This window comes from Stegodyphus dumicola, chromosome 12 (assembly GCF_044657685.1).
Source record: "Stegodyphus dumicola isolate Sdum_Otavi_A_Nest chromosome 12, ASM4465768v1".
NCBI classification, from domain to species: Eukaryota; Metazoa; Arthropoda; class Arachnida; order Araneae; family Eresidae; genus Stegodyphus; species Stegodyphus dumicola.
Genome location: NC_140779.1, coordinates 73,368,611 through 73,387,891, shown reverse-complemented (window position 1 = coordinate 73,387,891; position 19,281 = coordinate 73,368,611). Strand labels below are relative to the sequence as shown.

The 19,281-nt window shown below is 31.8% G+C and overlaps 1 protein-coding gene across 1 annotated transcript in view; it reads right to left on the bottom strand.

The window, feature by feature from the left end:
• Positions 1–19,281, bottom strand: part of LOC118199846 (uncharacterized) — a 61,361-nt gene that overhangs the window by 30,000 nt on the left and 12,080 nt on the right. The window contains exons 2-5 of the mRNA XM_035371708.2: positions 12,358–12,622; positions 7,056–7,156; positions 4,719–4,971; positions 2,550–2,782 (exon numbers count right to left, since the gene is read on the bottom strand). Of these exons, the coding sequence (XP_035227599.1) occupies positions 2,550–2,782; positions 4,719–4,971; positions 7,056–7,148 (579 nt within the window). The 5' untranslated portion in view covers positions 7,149–7,156; positions 12,358–12,622. The remainder of the gene's footprint in view (positions 1–2,549; positions 2,783–4,718; positions 4,972–7,055; positions 7,157–12,357; positions 12,623–19,281) is intronic.

Genomic DNA, 19,281 nt, shown 5'->3' with positions numbered 1-19,281 from the left:
AGCTATCCTTGCTTGGGAGCTGCTGGTGATTAGCCACTCGATTTACTGTCGCAACACCAAAGCTTTACATGTCATCTTATATTCTTCAGTAAGTCTTCGAACTACTTTTTAGGTTCGCTAAAAAACTTTCTTGTTTGAAAACGGGACCACACATTGAAGTCGGGGTCGGATAGTCGGGCGATTATGGTGGTCATAGATTCCTAGGAGGTACTGCGATTGTTACAGACTCCTTTGTTCTCGAACATCAATTTTCGTGACGTGTGACAGACAAGTCGATAAATCTTGCTACCAGTATTCATGTGACTTTCCTCTCCTTTTAAGAGAGTACAGAAAAACCTTTTGTAAAAGGGTTCTTTCTGTTCTAGTTAACGATCCTAATTCCAATCCAAAATTGCCTTCGGCTTTTAGAGAAATTATGTTTTAGTTCTGTTTTCGCCAACAGATGGCGCCACTTGCTTATTCTTGTCCAGGCTTTCTTATCTTATCTAATCATTATTTCCTATCTTGTTCATTTGCGGTTTTGCAGCTGAAGATGATGGTTCGGTAAAACCATCGAAACTAGTCCTGTGAAAATTTTGTAGCTATAACGCTGATTTTTGTTGTTTGACTTCTGAATTAATGTAAACTATGTTTAAATAAGTTTTTTGTTTTTTTATTTTTCTGTAGTTTATATTTCTTGTATCAGCTCTTTCCAGAATGCAATTTAGCTTGAGTTTAAGGAAAGGATGAACTTGTAATTTAGTGACAGTATTATAGTCACACTCCGTCACTATAAAACTGCCACTAAATTACACCTGTATTGTGTAAAATTGTACTGTTTAGGCTACAGCGAAGAGCTTCTCACCTAGACCGACAAGAAGATTTTGTGAGTGAATTTTTGTTAGAGGGTAAGACTGAAATTCCCATCATCTGTAGCCGAATTATTCAAATAAAAGTCAGATTTTGTGTTACATTCTTTTAAACATTAATTGAATTCTTGGAATCTTAAGAACAGCTGTGGTTAGTACTTGATGAGGTTTAGTTGTACTAAATGTAGTTTTCATAAGCCTTTGGAATAATTTTCACCTTTTTCACTGTGTTACTGACGTTATTTAGACTTCTAGTTTAGTTTATGAAGGTGTTATTTCGTCAGAATAAGAAATCTTAAACAGGTGAATTTAGACAGTTAATTAGGCTTAACTTCGCAATACTATCAGAACCTAATATGTTCGATTACATTATGAACTCCGTTTTCCATTTACATGAGTTTTCTGCCATTCTTTATTGTACACATATTTTTGAGTCACGCTCTATAAAATGTAATGCTTTCACTGAGAATTACAATCTTCTTAGATTAATGCTTTTGCTACGTTCGAGTTGAATACAAAGCTCACAAACAATAGACATTCAGCAGTCACTAATGTTCTATTACATTTCTGTTCCAGTTACAACTTCATATAAAAATAAAAACACATGGGATAGAAAGCAAGCGGAAAACCCAAATTGCTGTTTAACACTTTGAAGAATTTATTATTAAATATTTCAGAAATGGTTTTACTTTAAAATTGCAAAATTTAAAAAAATAATATTTAGGTAAACATTGAAATATGTAATTCGTATTCATAGTCTCAGGACCTGAAGCAGTTTCAAACTAAACGGTTACTAGTTCACAAGCTAGTGCCTACTAATTTAAGAAAGAAATTCAAGGTTCAAAATATAAAATCATCTACTTGAAAAGAGCTACTTAAAATGGCGGCAGATGATAAGAAAAATTATTCTATGTTAATTACTGCTTAGTAACTTTTGTACTGCTGTTCAAGAACTAAATATGTATTTTATTTTTTTTATTTCCGATGCACATTATAAGAAATATTTTATACACTGAAAGGAAATGGCAATAATTTATATCTTGCCAGGACAAGAAATTCCCATATTAAAAATGATGACACCATCTTTAAGGCATTAATATTATTCATATAACGTGATAAATGCCTACCGTCTTTTTCGAGCACCATGTGCGGGGTAGAGTTTGAGCATCTGAAGTTGCTAATAGAAGCAAATGATAGTAGTTAATATGTCTACAAGCGCATAGGGAATGATGTGAAAGAACTTAATAAAGATGTACATTTGACAACTAACTACAAAGGGATGCAAAGGTAGTGACAAACTTTCCACGTTAAAAGGTCTTCTGAAAATTAAATTTTATCGCGTTCGATAACAATTTTCGGAAAGTCTAAAGTAGCAGAGCCTTTTTTCTGAGATTTCGCTTACGTAGGAAGTTTTATTTCGAATGCCAACTAGAAATTCTTTATAACTTAACATTGCAGAAGAAGGTTTGTTTCTCTCCCTCATTTGTTTGAGATAAGTTCAATTCGACGCTTAGACCTTTCCCCTTGTTTTCTAAACTTCGGGTAAAATGTTGTGTGTAAAATAAGTCTACCAAAATGTATTTTAGCAGTTGCAATTTGCACATGGATAGAAGTTTTCTCAAATATTGTTAAATGTCAAGTGCCCATAAGAGTTTATATTAATCTTGAACAACTTAGAAGCAAAGAATGAATTTTTCCTACCTTTCCATCAGAGCCCTGTTGCACTCTAACTCCACATTTGTTGAAATGGTGGACATACATAGCGAATGAAGTTTTCGGATATCCTTGAGCCTCGTTGGGTCTCATGGCGCAATCGGCTGGAGAGTAGTTGGGACCTGCTGCATCCTCGAAGACAGGCTGGGAAGTGTACTCAGGAGGAGGAACAACCACAGCAGAGAAGAGAGTTACACCATTGGATCGTATACAGTTTATATCTGCATATAGGGAAAAGAGTTTACTGTAATTTACTGTTTATTGTAGTCAGAATGGAAATTATTGTCTTGATGCTATAATTATTGCCTTCTAAAGAATTGAAGGAACAGTATAATCCGAAATAACTAAACAGTAAAATTAATAGTTATTTACTATGATTTGACGGATTATAAACTGAAAAGAATGTTCAGTACCTTAGCAAGAACTTAAAAGTTATTCCTTTCTTATTGCAAACTAAAGTACTTCGGCACTTTATCTAGTGCCATCCTATTATTCACTTAGCCAGATTTATGGTTAGCCTGGGATTTGTTTTCAAAGCAGATAAATCTCAAGTCAAAACAATACTAATTCTTATCCATTCTTAAAAACTTCTTAGCATCGGTTGAATTACCCAGATTGCACATGACAGCAGAACTACATAAAGTAATTTAACACTTAAGTAATTTAAAACAAGGGCTGCAAGAAAAAATAACCCAGTGCTTATGGTACAAAATTGGATGAGATACTTATAGTTTCAAATAACTCATAACCGAAATGATATACAACTTAATTCCTCTCTCATTGAGATAGATCTAAAAGGAAACGTAGTAGAATTTCATTGACCACACAAAGTTAGTCATACTTTTGGATCCAGTCTAACGCTACTAGGCAAGCTTTCAGATGTTCTTATATTCGTCCCGTGCAAAGCAGTGGACTTCCAACGATGCTTCTATTTACTGCTTTAATTTGAAACACGTTTTTACCAAAAATGGAAATGATCTGAGAAGCAGTGCCGAAGATTTAATGATTTCTTCTTTGATTCGGTGTAATTTAGTAGAAGAAATGTAAATTATCCTACAACAATTACATAAAATATAGAAATAATTATATTACAACGCCTCTTTTGAAAGCATACACGAAAGGCATTTCTTGAAATTCTTTCACGTATATGACTAACCTTACGGACGTAAAGTTATTTATCAGATTGGCCAACGAAGTTGCGAAATTACAGAATTATTTCATATACGTTTAATTTGATTTTATGTCACAAACGTTTCGCTTTTGAAGTAATGCTTGGGGCACAACAGGTCCACATATGTACTAGTGTATGAGGATTTTACGTGAAGATCAACGGCAAAAGGGTGGTGTACTTTCTACTAGCAGCTGCACCTTATGTGTGTTTGGGCACTTATGTGTGTATGGGAGTAAAAATTCGCAAACCGAAGTTAGAATGGCATATTAACATTGAATTTTATGCAAAATTCTGAAAACAAACCTGAACAAATATCAGAAGTGAAATCGATTGTGAAGAAGATACCTTGAAAAATATATTATCTGAGTGCCTTGCGAGATATAAAAATGGGAGAAAAGATACGATGGAAAACTAAGAATCAGACAGCCAAAAATAGCAATGATGATTGTTAATGTTAACAGAATTCAAACAGAATTCAAAAGCCCTATCTACCAAAGGGCTAAGGGTGAGACTGATATCTGACGAACTATTTATAAGTCGAAAAATAATTAGGCTGATTTTAATTGAAACACTGAGCATGAAAAAGTTCTTTATCATCTACGAATTTTGTGTTTTACAACAATGCATTACATACTGCGCTCATTTAGAGAATGCCCAAAAAAAGACTACTTTACATGATCATGTCTGTTCATCTAACAGATTTCGGTCTGATTTCTGGTAGTTTTCAAAATTTAAAATTGTATTGAAGAGATGAAATTATTCTAAAATAATTTATGTTCTAGCAGAATACGACACAGATAGTCAACAACATTCTTAGTTATAGATCTGCTTCCAGAAACGAGAAACACTGTCAACGTATAGATTCCTAAAAGAAGGACTTTGAAGTCGGCAATATCCATTAGTGTGCAGTTTCACCTGCGTACTTTTAAGTTTTGTCACAGAATTTAATTATTACACTTTGCAAAAATTAATAACAAAATATTTACCTTCTGCATGTACTCCTCCTCTGGTAACGTGATCTTGCTCTATCAGATTAATGGATGGATGTTGGTAGTGGTGGTGAGTTTGAATGGGAGCAGGAGGCTGTACTACCAAGGGTGCTGGTGGTCGTCCTTGGTCCAGAGGAGCAGGAGGCCTGGGAGGTTGAGGCCGCTGAGGTGGTCCAAGAGGAGCAGGTGGCTGGGGTTCTGATAGCCAAGGATCTGAATCACCCCACCACCCGAAGCGATCAGCTTTCTTCTGAAATGAACGAGGAATAGAATTTTATCATTTACTTTTAAAATCAAGATATAAGCATCTAGTATTTTAGATTTTTTTTGGACGTAATTGCATTTTGCTTAGAAGAAAAGTATAACTTTCGGGAGGAAAACATTTTACATCGTCTCTTTTGTCATATTGTTAAATTACACTTTAATTTCGTTGACTTTTTTATGTATAACCGACTTTATGCCATTCAGTCCGCAGCACATAACGCACATTAGGTGGAAAAAAGCAACTAAAGTTTAAATTAGCTTTGCATTTCTAACATCTTACCTTTCTGGAATTTTCTGACAATAATTTAATATGAAAGTCTAACTGAGAATCAATTGAATTTGATTTCTGCTTACTGAGTTCTTTTTAAAAATATCTATACTGCAGTTGTTATCTTCAGCGCAAGAATATAGGGAGAAGAATCATCTTAATATTAGATTGCAGTTGCAAGTACTTGTCGCGCAAAATTTCAAACAATTGGATTAGAGGTATATTGGTTTTAGACATGTATATTTATCTACACAGGATTATTCACAACTCCGTGAAGCCTTTTAAATATTCACATCAAATAAACTGTTTACTTATTGCATTGAAACAGAGGTAAATGAACTATGCGTTTCCTCGTATTTCACAAAAGCTTAGTGTGACCGTTTTGACTGATGCTGCTGACGTCTATGCATCCACTTGGTGTATTTACCTACATATATTGGAAAGATAAATTCTGTCTAATTGTGATGGAAACTGTCGGGATTATCTCTTTCAACAACTTAACTGTCCCTCTGACTATTACAGATATAACTTGTTAGACTATCTCAATATTAACCTGCCTTACGAGATGAGCAAGCCGAGTAGATGATGCATTGATATGAGTAGATGAGTAAGAAGAGTAGATGGTACAAGGCAATGGTCAAGTCGACTTTCAGATTTCATTCCATGTGAAGTTTTCATATGAAGATTTGTTGTCCTTGTACTTCTACTCGCCACTAATAAGTGAAACACGCCATTATGTAGCATTTAATATTAGACAAAAAGCAACCTTTGTTCATGGAGAAAAGAGAGCAATGTCAAACTAGTCTTTAAATCATGAAGTTTTATTAAAAATATACTCGAGATTAAGCCTCCTTTTTATTACCTAATTTTAAATCTTCAGGACATTCCATATCATGATAGTGTGACTGTATCGACTTGAATCGTATAGCACAGATAAGTGCATAGATATCTGTCGTATCTATAAAATGTTAAACCTGAACATCCGTGAAATATGTGAAAAAAAAACCTTCATTTGTTTTCTATTTTTGTATAACAAAATTCAATTACAGTCGCATAATTTATTTGTTATGAATTTTTTAAATACTTCCCTGAAATTACGAATAACCATGCGTATTACTTATCTTTAGTTGTTGACAGTTTCAGGCATCAAAATTTTGTTTTGACACAATTCATTCGTATGATTTAATCGAAGACGTTGCCCAAAAGTACTACCAGAGAAACGAACTTAAAATATAATCGTGCAGAAAGTAGAGCTCATGGAAAATCTTAACAGTTTACCAAACATAGCAATTTTTATTCGAATCCTCTACCAATTATTTTGATAATTATTTGCAACGAAATATAATAAAAGCATAACGATTAAAAGTCTATGAGAAAGAAAAATGCACCAATTTAAACTGAGCGTAACAGCAATATTGTTTACTGTTCAATTTTTATTTATACTCAGTTATTTAATGAGAATTTAAGCTTCATTTTGTTTGTACCAAATCTGAATCAGAATTTCAGTTTTATAATGAGATAAACTTATCCTTAATTAAATTTATCGATATAGAATTGAAACGAGAAAAAATTCACAAACTGATATTAAGTTGGAAAAGAGAAAACACTGAACACAGATTCTCTGAAGGATATAAAACTTTACAACAAAACCACTGTAAATCTTCAGATTCAATTTTGGTTGCTTTTAAGTAATATATAATTTAAAATAACCATGAAAGGAAAAATTTTGTTTTCAAAGAAATGAAACACGAATTCCACATTTTAAATTAATTTCGAATTTTAAGAAATTTCTCGAACGTTACTTTTGTCTTGTCTTGTTGATCTTCCAGTGAGGCTCTCAAAAGAACTTGACAGAAAACTCCCCAAAAAATTAAATTCTCAGAAAAGTGCCGCATATCGGATTCTGGAAAGAAAACAAGTGGAATAAATTTAAATCGCATAAATAATATGAATATAACGGTGTAATATTCAAAATACTATTTAACATTAAGATAACATTCGAGTAAAAATAGCAGAATAATTTTACAAATTGTACTTTTAAATATAATAAATATTATAAAAAAAATACTTACATCAGGAAAATGGAATGTCTAACTGTATTTTGAAGTAGTCAGAAGTTAATTCTGTGGTATCAGCAAAATTCAAATAATATAAAAGCAACAATCAAACATATATAAAACAAAATAACGAAATTATTTCTTTTATTTGCGTAACCCCTAAAAGTAAGTACTACTAATAATAATAAATAATATTGTTTTTATTTATTGTACTGGTATTAAAAAAATAAACTTTTCATTGGAAAAAAGCTATATATATACAACAAATTACCTTCATTCAACCAAAATTAAACTACCCACTATAATGTAATGAAATAAAATAAGAAAATAATGAAATTAACGAGGCACTGAGTATTGCATTCATAAGTTGGAACAAAGTAAGATTTTACTGCAAAAATTCGTTAAAATCAATGCAAAAATGAAACACGCATAAGATGTTGAATAAAACCTTAATTTTACTAAACGTATTATAAGCCAGTCCCATGCGAAGAATCTTAAACCATACGATCCTCACGTCCCACTAATGCTGCCCGCTATTTATGAAAGAAAAATTAGCTAAAAGCTGAAGCCATGTTATTTGAATTTAAAGAAGAACTGCTCATCAAATGATTTTTAATGAAGACTTTTCCTTAAACGAACTGAACACAAGTTTTTAGTGCTAAAAGAATTAATGAACTCTAATAACTAAAGTTTAAGTTTAAATTAATTGTCGAGAATTTCAAATGTCAGCGAATGTCAGAGAATTTCAAAGAATGAGTTTTGAAACAGAATCGATACTCTGTATTCTCACATTTAAAGTAACAGCTTAGATGACTTCCCAAAGCGTATGAGGGCTATCTGTCTAAAGGGAGGACTTTCTAACTAACTAAACTGAGCGTAACAACTAACTAAACTGAGCCTAACCCGTATCTACGCGGACACATGAGAAAACCACAAAAACACCTATGCAGCCAGCCCCACTCTCCGAGATTTGAAGATTTGAGATTTGAGGATCGAACAACCAGTATTCAGTGACTTTATCGCAACTCTTATATATAAGCTTCCAGAAAATACTGAATACAGTTCAGTATATTTGCCTTTCCATTTTCATTTGATATTAAATTTGTATGTACAAGCAAAATTCATTTAAGCAAACCTTTATAAATTGTCACTTAAACAAAGAAAAACATAAAAGCATTTCACAAAATTAATTTCCTGACTCTTCTTTTTATAAGTGGATTTTATATGTGAGAACTAATTTTCTCCGTACAAAGAAGAAACCAAGAATAAAACTTTCAGACGCGCAATCTTAAAGATGTTCATACATTCTATGATATCTGTAAACTGAATACAACACTGTGCATAAAAATTATTTTAAATAAGACGGCTTTAGTTAAAGGCATTAAAAGTTCAAAATAATTTTGTAACCAACATAATATTCTTAATCATATATTGTTAAAAGTTAGAATCATAGGTCTTCTAACAATGATTAATTTTAAATAAAAATTATCTTAGAGAGATTTGAGTGAGTAAAAACTTTTAACTTTTTCTCAGTTAGGAAACAGAAGAAAACCTTCTGTGCCCTCGGAGGGGTTTGAACTACGAATCTTCCAGCTGGCAAGTATATATACTAACCACTTACTCTACGAGACAATCCACGGAAGAATGCGATAAATTTTTGTGTACTTCCCTACTTAAGCAGTTAAATTCTGTGGCGAAGAATTATCTTCCACCATACTTTAATACACTCAATATATATAGATAATTATATAATATAGATTAGATACAGTTCTGGCATATAGATTACTGGCGATTAGATTAGTTCTGGCGTCTCGATAACTTAAAATTTTTTATGTAGAAAATGTGCAAAATCCACTGAACTCTCGTCAGGTTTCGAAACACGAATTTTCTGTTTGCTAGCTGTTCGTGTTAGGTCACTTACACCGTGACAGATTTCAGGGAAAATGCGATAATTCCTTTTATTCTCCCTCATTTAAAGGATGATTTATCAACGGCACAAGGCTCAGTTGACCAAACCTAGAGAGTGACAAGTAATCACGAACACTTTGGTTTGATGCCTCTGTGTAGACTTTTAAGATATTTAAATTAGGTTAGGTTAGGTTATTTAATTACTGCAAATCCTCGAGGGCTATCTGCCAAAGGGAGGGATACCTTCGTGGAGGATTTTGTAAAGGAAACTGGCTCGTATACACGTATATTCAATTTAGAAAATGAGGAGAATCAGCTAAATTCTCTCTTGGATTCGAATCGCAAGTTTTATATTTCCTATTTGGATAGGCTAACCACTTACACTAAGAAAGAACAATGGAGAAAACAATAATTTCATACAAGTGGAACGGAACTGGATTCAGTAATATTTATAATGTGATTTCTACAAAATTATTTCTAGTATTTTTAAATTTCTGTTTATGGAGTTTATGGAGCGTAATTCATCGCGCCATGATTTTATGGTTGATCACATTTGACTAAGACTATCATAATAGCTAAAACTAATTTTCCAATTTAAGTGCATTTAACTAGAACGGGATAATATAAAATGCTGTGTTTCATTTCCTATTGAAAACAAATGCACTGATAATATGCAGAAAAATTATTCCTTGTAAACGGTACAGGAAATGAATACGTGTCCCGATGTCTTTTTCCAATTTTTCTGACTTATCTGATAACATCCATTAACAGTTCGTTTAAATTTAAAGTTAATTTAAAGTTTTTCATGATTCATTTCCTCAATACTTCTTAAGCAAAAAGGGCATGTATTATTTACTGGCATGAAATTACCGTAAAAGAAATTTGTCTAATTTCCCTTCAATTTTTCTGTTAAAAAAGTCGAAAAAATTTGTATAATTTAAAAGGTTCTTAATTGTTTAATTCTGCGTATCGTTAAAATTTATGCTACTTTTGACAGAGGAAATAAAAGGGCTTTTTGTAAATAAGCACAGATTTTATTCGGTTTATGAACTTAAACTAGCTTATCATATGCGTAGTAATTAAGAGTCAAGAAACAAAAAAAAAAAAAAAAAAAAAAAAAAACAGGATGTTTATGACGATACAAAGTTAATATTATTAAGGAATAGGTTTGCCTCCAAAATCCGATTCCGTATTTAATTAAAATGCTAGGAGTGCTAAGAAAGAAGGTTTAAACCTTCTGATTTATCAAATTTTGAACGCAGATTTCTGTGAAATATTGCATTAGCATCGCGTATATGCGAGAATGAAATTTCCAAGAAAAATGAGTCTCTAGACTGAGAATAATAAATAATTAATTTCAAGATTTGTACCAGACAAATTAATCAACAAAAACCAGCAGAAAAGTCAACGAAGAAAAATCGGGTCAAAATTTTAAATGCTATATTCCAATAAAAATGATGAATTAAAATTTTTCTTAAAGAAATAATAAGCTTTTCGATTAAAACGCAAATGAAACTTTAATAGATATAGTATTAATATGTAGGTAATTGGTTGTTAAATTTTGTATGCGACCTGGACATATTTTAAACCAGGATTCAATTCTTTGCACATATCTTTGTTGGGCTATATGACCAATAATCTTCGAAATAGCATGCATTGGTTGCTGAAAAGCAGAACAAGCAAACTGGATTTCAAATTGCTTGATATTCGGAATAAAAAGTTTGGAAAAGCACTATTTTTGGCTATGTTACTGTTTTGAAATAGCCATCTCTATTTCATGACAATAGACTCATGATGATCTTCTAGAGGCATTAGTTTATTTTGAAGCAGGAGATGTAAAAAATGTGCAACGCCCTCGCCGTGACTCGAGCCCTAGACCGATCGTATACGTGCCGAGTGTGCTACCGTTACACCATGACGGCATGCTGGAAGCGAGGAAGAAAACATCTTATAATCTTTCCTAAGAATTAAACACTGTCCTGTTTCTTTTTGCTGCTATTCCTTTTAGTTTAGTACGTAGTGTCCTAATACTTCTTTCTATTTAGTATACATCACAGTAATTGATCTAGTTCAGAAATTTTAGGTCAATTTTAATTCACAAGAATAAATTTAAATATTTCAGTTTCTTAAGTGCAGCTGCTGTTGAAGCTTATTGAGATTTCTTGTTTTTAGAACTGTTCGTAGCTTTTGAAGTTTGCGCGTACGCTGCTAAGTGCCGGTAACGGAGATTTTTTAAAAAAATTAGTAGAATTTAAATTAGATAGCTAGAGTATATCCAGATGCTACTTGATATCTAGTTACAATTATAATTTTTAACGTTTTTTAAGCCTGTGGTGAGACATTTTCTTGTAACTTAAAGAATCTTTAAATTTTATATACCACATTAATTAAATTTAGGTCAGATAAATAATTCAAATTAATATATAGATAATTATATAATATAGATTAGATACAGGTCAAATACAGACCAAATATACATAGATATAGACCAAATATAGATCATATAAATATAAATTCAATTCAAATCAAATATAGATCATATAAATATAAATTCAATTCAAATCAAATATAGATTCAAATAAACCTTTTACTATTGGTAAGCTGTTGATAAGCTTTTTGCTTTGATTTCTATGTTGCCTAAATTAATCAATTATATTTATATCCAATCTAACCTTCGTTAGATAATTCGTTAAAGCAGATAGCTTTAGAAGGCAATTCCATAGAAGTATCAAAAATGAATGGGTTATGTAAATATTGACTAAAAAACTTTAGTTATAAATTTTCCGATTTGGAGGTGATAAATGCCATTCTGGCAAACGATAGTTTTATTCCAGTTGAACAGTTACAAACTATTCTAGAAATATAGTTGTAAACCTAAAATTAAAGCTGAACTAGGTTCATCTGTTTTCTGTATGATGTTTCCATTATTATTCTAAATCATCACTCTGCTAATAAATGCTACTCCTAAATATCTTAAATTTCTAAAACTATTAAAATTCCTAAAGTATAAAATTTCCTAAGACTAATGTGAATAGCTCCATGTTATCCCCTCCTTTAAATCAGAACAAAAATGCAGATGTAATCAGAACAAAAATGCAGATGTAATTTCGAAAAATTATGCAATTAAAAAAATCTTTACCTTCTGCTTGCTTCCAAGAACTTTAGTATCCGAGAAACTGGGCTCAACTAAAAGTATTTCTTCTAAATCGTTCACCATTTATACCTCGGATATGAAGTGAAATGAAGGTCACAGGCATACAATATTGTAATGGATACCAGTGTTGACATCTCTAAACTCTTGTTTCGTATACTTGACACTGTGCAGGGGTTGAAAACAGGGGCGTTCATCTTGTGTTGTCTTCTATTATCAGCGTTCATGACAGCGACGATTGTTCGCTAACATTCTTTTCTCATAAGAAAATAATAAAAAATGCCATATAGGTCAGTACATACAAGTTCGGATGATACATATTTTCAACATAAAACGAGACCTATATCTAAAGCGATAAAATATCACTTATTATGTTGCTATTGTATAGAGACATTCTTATGTTCTTAGTTTAAGGAAAGAATTAAGAACGGAATATTTGAATATTGGAGAAAATTCGTAAGGTGTTTGGAGAAGTATTCGAGATGCGAAAAAAAAATTTTAATTCCAATACTTAAATTTCTGCCCGTTTTTCTGCGTTCGAAGCTTAACTTTTAAATAAAATTAACAATAATAAAAATTAGAAAATCAACGTTTTAAATCAAAACCTTAGTAATACTAATTTTATTGGCGTTTAACAGAAGTTTTCATTAAAACAAGAATGCGTTTCTCAGGATATATTCATAAATATACCCTCTGAAATATATATATTTACTCTTGCGAATATTATATTTTATATAATTTAGTATATATATATATATATATATATATATATATATATATTACTCTCTCGAAAATATATATATTTTCGAATACAAATCCTCTCGCGATCTTAAATACTGTATTTTTAATTTCTATATCGAATTCTGGGCTCTTTGTTTAATGCCCATTTACTCTTGAAATAATATCCTGTCCTGTATGCTAATTTGATTTAAGAAGATTCTGTAAACGTTTTTAAAAATTTCAATTGTTATTCACATATATTTTATCAAATTATTCTCAAAATGAATTATGAAAATAAACCTCAAAATTCAAAAGTTTTAATTACGTATTTAATTTACTAATTTTCATTTTTTTATTTCCTTAGTTAATAGGTATATTTTTAAAAATTGTACTCTTAAATTAATTTTTCATTAAAAGCAGATTTCAAATTTTGTTTAAATTTTTTAAAAGAACCAAAAGTGCTATTAGTCCCGAGCTTCGCTTTTTTGTTCGTATTACTTCTTAAATTTTACCACCAAATATTATCGCCCTATATTATTTTTAAAGAAATGACATTGCGAATGTTAAAAAAAAGTAGCGAGCTACGGCCAAAGGAAAATTTATAAATTCTACTGCATAAAGATCTGCTAAAAAGACATAAAAAATGGCAACACTTTACACTGTACGGAACTAACTAGTATTACATAATATAACTTAGAAAAAAACATGGTCTATATTAGAAAAACATGTGATGTTTGTTAAGGTTGTTGCATTTTAAATGTTTTAAAAATGTACAATTGTAATGTAAAAATTTTAAATGTTTTAAATGTTTAAAAATGTATTTAAAAAATGTACAATTCGTAATAGAGAAAAAAAAAATTATCCAGAAAAATGAAAACTATTCACAGCGTAACACTTCATCATTATGTTAGTACCTCTGATTTAATAGTTTCCTGTACAAGAGGAATTCTCTTCTCCGTCTATTCTATGATAAACGGCTCACCAGCGGCCGAGCGGTAAAGACGCTGAACATTGGTAGTTCGGTCCGAAGTTCGAATCCCACGAACGGGCTGGCTGCAATGGGTGTTTTCGTGGTTTTCCCCATGTGTAACGTGTTTACGAGCCAGTTTCCCTTAGAAAGTCCTCCACGAAGGCATCCCTCCCTTTAGGCAGATAGCCCTTGTGTGCTTTGCCATAATTAAATAATCCAATCCAATCAATCTATGATACAGTCTGTATGTTAAAACAAAATAAACCAGTTGTTATCCTTTAACTACGAAATACATAAAAACGTGCAATCCGAAATGCAGATAACGATCCGAAACTGCTAATAAATCTGCTACTACTATCCATTAAAAATTTCAAAAACTAAAAACATATATAAATGCTAAAAATATTTAAAACAATTGTAAAATAAAAAATTTACGGCAATCTGATCTTCAATTCGTGTAGTAAAAAAGTAATAAATATGTGTAGATTTATTAAAAATTGGTTGCTGTTTAGTGTAATGCTTATGCAACCTATATACTTCAAGATTAATTAATGGTTAAAAATTAATTGCTGATTGGTATTATGCGTATGAAGCCTATCTACCTCGAGATTAACTGATAAGTAACCTCTACAAGTCTAAAAACGAAACCTCTGCTTGACTGGTAAGTGTTCCACTAGTAGCCGAGAATGCTGGGTTTTCGACATAGGTTCGATCTCAGTGACTAGCTTCGGGTTCGAACACGAGCGAATGGGAGGGCTACATGTGTGCTTTCGTGGTTTCCCCATGTGTAACGTGAATACGAGAGAGTTTGCCTTAGAAAATTGTTCACAAAAGAATCCGCCCTTTTATGCGGATAGCTTTTGCATACATTGCCATCTCTGAATAATCTAACTAGGAAAAGAAAAATTATCGGAAGATTCTGGCGGTATCTAGAAAATGCATTTTCTTGATTACTCTGTTTAAAACATTTAACATTGTTTCAATGATTTTTGTAACGAAATAATCATATTAGCTTGTTTTTAGAGTATAGAAAATTGAGGAAAAGGAATCTTAGAGCACAAATTTTGCGTGCTCACAAATGATTATCTTTACAAATCCCTTTTCTGACCCAAAAATTCAAAAATTGACACAGTGTTTCCATCAGCTTATAAAAAGTGACAAAAATATAATCATTAATTATGAAGGACAACATAACAGACATGATTCGAAGGTTTTTATAATTAATGAATCTTTGGAGATCATAATTTAGCCGAATCCACAGTCTGGAAGGCTATCAGTCGTTTAGAAGCGCATCAAATTTAAACAGATGTAGAATATTCCATGTAAGCGCTAAAAGGCATGATTTCGAGACTAAAAAATAAAGCCTTTTAGAAACTGAAAATGTAAAGCAAATACAGAAATAAGGTCAGTACCCTTTGCATTAAGAAAAAGAGATCAATGTTTTTATCTCTGACAGCCAATACAAACTGAGCTATGAACTAATTCTTCTGCAAATGGAAACTCGCAGAACTGTTGGCACAAATGTTTCAACACGAACATTTGGAAAATGGACTGTGCTTTGCTGTTCTGAAAGCAGAATTACGGTAGTTGTTCAGTGGCCGATCAATTCATTGGAGTTCCTAAGCACAACACTCTTTCATCTGCCCCAGTACACACTTTCTTTATTTTGCATTATATGAGTTAAAAAACAGGACTGTCAGAAACTACAAAATGATTTTAAGATCTTCTAAAACTTATGTTTACAACGAATTTTCTCCTTCCTTATTGCGTACCTGAAACGCACGTACGGCTACCAATCGAAAGGTCCAGAATTCAAATCCCCGAGAGGGCCCACAGTATTGCATATTTTTCATGTTTTCCAATGAAGTGTTCCAAGTGGCACCAAAACTAAAATATGTTGGATGATAATTCGTCACCCCCAGGATTTGGCGACTGAATCTCCTCCTTATTTGTTTTTAAAGTAATTTTCCTTTCCGCTTGCCTTCATAATGTAATAGAAAAGCACATCCGGCTAGTAATCGAAAAGCCCAGAGTTGGAATGCCGGCGAGGACACAGAACATTGCACATATTTCATGTTTCTTGCTTCCAAAACCCTAAAGGCTCTACTGGCGATAATTAGGTCTATTGTTTCGTTAATAGTGTGCTATCAGAAGGTGTTGTCCGAAGAAGAAAAGCAATATATAACAATGTTATCGTCTCAGACTAGTTAAGTTTAATGTCTATTCTGAAGAGAGCTAATTCATTAGATGGATGTCCATAACAGTGCTTTATTAGTGTAAAAAAGTGTTCCGACTTGGAAAAGATAAGCAGAGTTGACTAATATCTTTGTTAATGATTGATCTAAGTTATGCGTCATCAGAAATGGATTACAAGCTGTTCAATTATTTAAGGATGCAATCCTTAGACCTTTTGCTGTTCTTTCCGCTGTGGCAAAGTGAATTCATTTTTGGACCCTAATTTGAACCCTTATGATTTATGGGATGATTTGTAACCACACAGCTTATGGTTGATTTAATATCACGCACCTTATAGTTAATACAAAACTTACTTTCTGATGAGGTAATCCTTCACGTGAAATGGTTCAAATGTTCTGCAGACATTAACTCATGCAACTTGCCTAGTACACTTTGGGGGAAAAGAGTTGATTGTCGATTATCATCTACACAAAGAATGAAACAACTGCAAACTGCTCTTCTGTAGGCGAGAACAAAAATATTTCAAGCTATTCTTAATGTTCACATCTCTTCTATGTTTTTCAACTGCACAATATTGACTTCTACAACGGAAAATCTGTCCTCACCCTTCTAAAAATAATAAACTTGCTCTACCAGTGACCAAGAAGTTAAAACTTCTGAATACTAAGCTCGATCCCAGGCGAACGAGTTGGCTATATGGTTGTCTTCGTCAGTCTCCCTCTAAAAGCCTTCCAAGAAGGCAACCCTGTTTTAAGCAGATAACTATAATATGCTTTGCCATATTCAAACAACCTAAGCTGATGATAAAAATATTTTTTCCTGGTTTTGATATGCATATGTGCATTAAAATACGCGTTTTCAAATTTGAAAAATGCACTAGAATTCAATCATTAATTGTTTAGTGCATATCTTTATTCTTCCGCTTAAAATTATAATAACTTTTGCAGAAAATATGAAGAACTTTCATGTAAAAATTATGCTCTTACCTCGTACCAAAAAATCGTAAACGCTTTAATTTCTGATAAAATGCATATTTAATGAAAAGGATCCTCAAATTCATAATGAAAACTGCTGCCATAACGATGTTCATAATGTCAAGAAACTCTAATTTTTAACATTGATGTTTTGCATAGTTTGCACAAAAGGAAAACTAATCTTTTTCTCATAGATTAGAATGCACATTCAACAACAGATGTGGCGATCTTATCATTTCGAATGGATTGAGGTCATCCAAATTCTTCGTATATTTGAAAATTTTCTGAATCTTCAATTTTTTTTCTATATTTTCTAAAAGACTGAGTGCACAATGATATTTCAAAACTAGTTAAACATTTCAAACATAAGTCAAGTTAATAGTGGACGTGCATAACATTTTTCCTACTTGAATATGTAGTAATGAACACAGAGATTAACAATATAATATTTGAGGTTACTATTGGAGTTAATCACGAGAAAATAAAATTCTACACTCAATTATCTCTTGTTTTAATACGCACCTTAAGATTTAGAGACCTTTCTAAACTTTTAAAATTTAGGTCTCTTCCTTTAATCCGCATCTTAAGATAAACGAAGGTTTAGGTAGGCTTACAGCTTAAATTCCACACCAAAATTTGGGAGCGATTTTGTATTATTTTCTTTTTGAATACCCGTGATATTTTCGTTTACTGATGATTGCATTAATTTGCCTTAAAAGCAGATAACCTGTTTTAAAAGGCAGTATTCCAAAGAAATTAAGTATCCTTTTCTTATGAAAATTTATTAGATACCTAGATGCTAAATAGTTTTATTTCCTAGCAGTTTTAAAATCTGGACTTCAAAATTTGTTGCCTTTTATTTGCATGCATTTATTTCCGCTTACAGGTTTAAAAATATTTTTTCTTTTAGAGTAACATATCTTATCTGAGGAAGCTGTACGTATGATAAAAATGCAGAATTTAATAGTGATCTTTAATCGGCAGTACTAAGGAATACGTCATTCTCTATAGGGCATCAGGAAGGTTGATCATTGATACGGAACTGGGGAATTTCTTAAGGGGACTCTACACCTTAAAACCCATAAGATCTTCGAATATGTGACTGTTGCAAGAATTGAGATAACTTAATTTATTTCAAAAGCAATTACTTCCAACTTTTTACAGCTGACTACATAGTATAGCTGCTTTCTGAAATAGTAATCAGAAAGTTTGTGTTCCCACAAATAGTTTTATAATTTAATCTGCTCTGTGACAAAATTTTTCGCCATGTTTCCACCTTGCGCGCACAGTTTAAAACATTTTGTTGCATAATTTAATTCTATATTTAATATATAGCTTTCATGACATCTGGAAACTACTGTGAACAAAAACTTTTAAGAATTTCATGTTAAATTTTTATTTTATTCGGAGTAGAGTTTATAAAATGTATTTTATTAAAAAAAATCTGTAATGTTTTCGTGCATAAAATTTTTTAATATTAAAATATTCATCAGGTTTTTCGTTTAGTTAGAAAATAGTATCCATATAAAAAATTCCATCAAGTTTCAAGTATGTACCATTAGCCATTTTTAAAATATCATGTGCGCAAGGTGGAAACATAACGAAACATTTTGTCATAAAGCGGATTAAGTTACAAAAATATTTGTGGCAACACAAACATTCTGGTTGCTGTTTTCTAAAGCAGCTATATTATGTAGTCAGCTGCAAAACGCTGGAAGTAATTGCTTCTAAAATAAATAAAATATCCCGATTCTTGCAACAGTCACATATTTGAAGATCTTAAGGGGTTTAAGGTGTATGAGTATCCTTAAACATAAATAATTTTTTTATTACATGGTATTCAAGAAATTTTATTACTGTGTCATAGATACATCTTTCTTTCCGAGGACCCAATTATCAACTTAACATTACACATTTTTAATACAAAACAAAATTATAAAAATTATGTTGTAATTTTTGAAATCCTCTAAAACCTAAGACTTCGTGAGCAGAGCCTGATTATCGCCGAAAGCAAAACGTCCCCAAATCATTGTTATACCTTCAAATTCATGC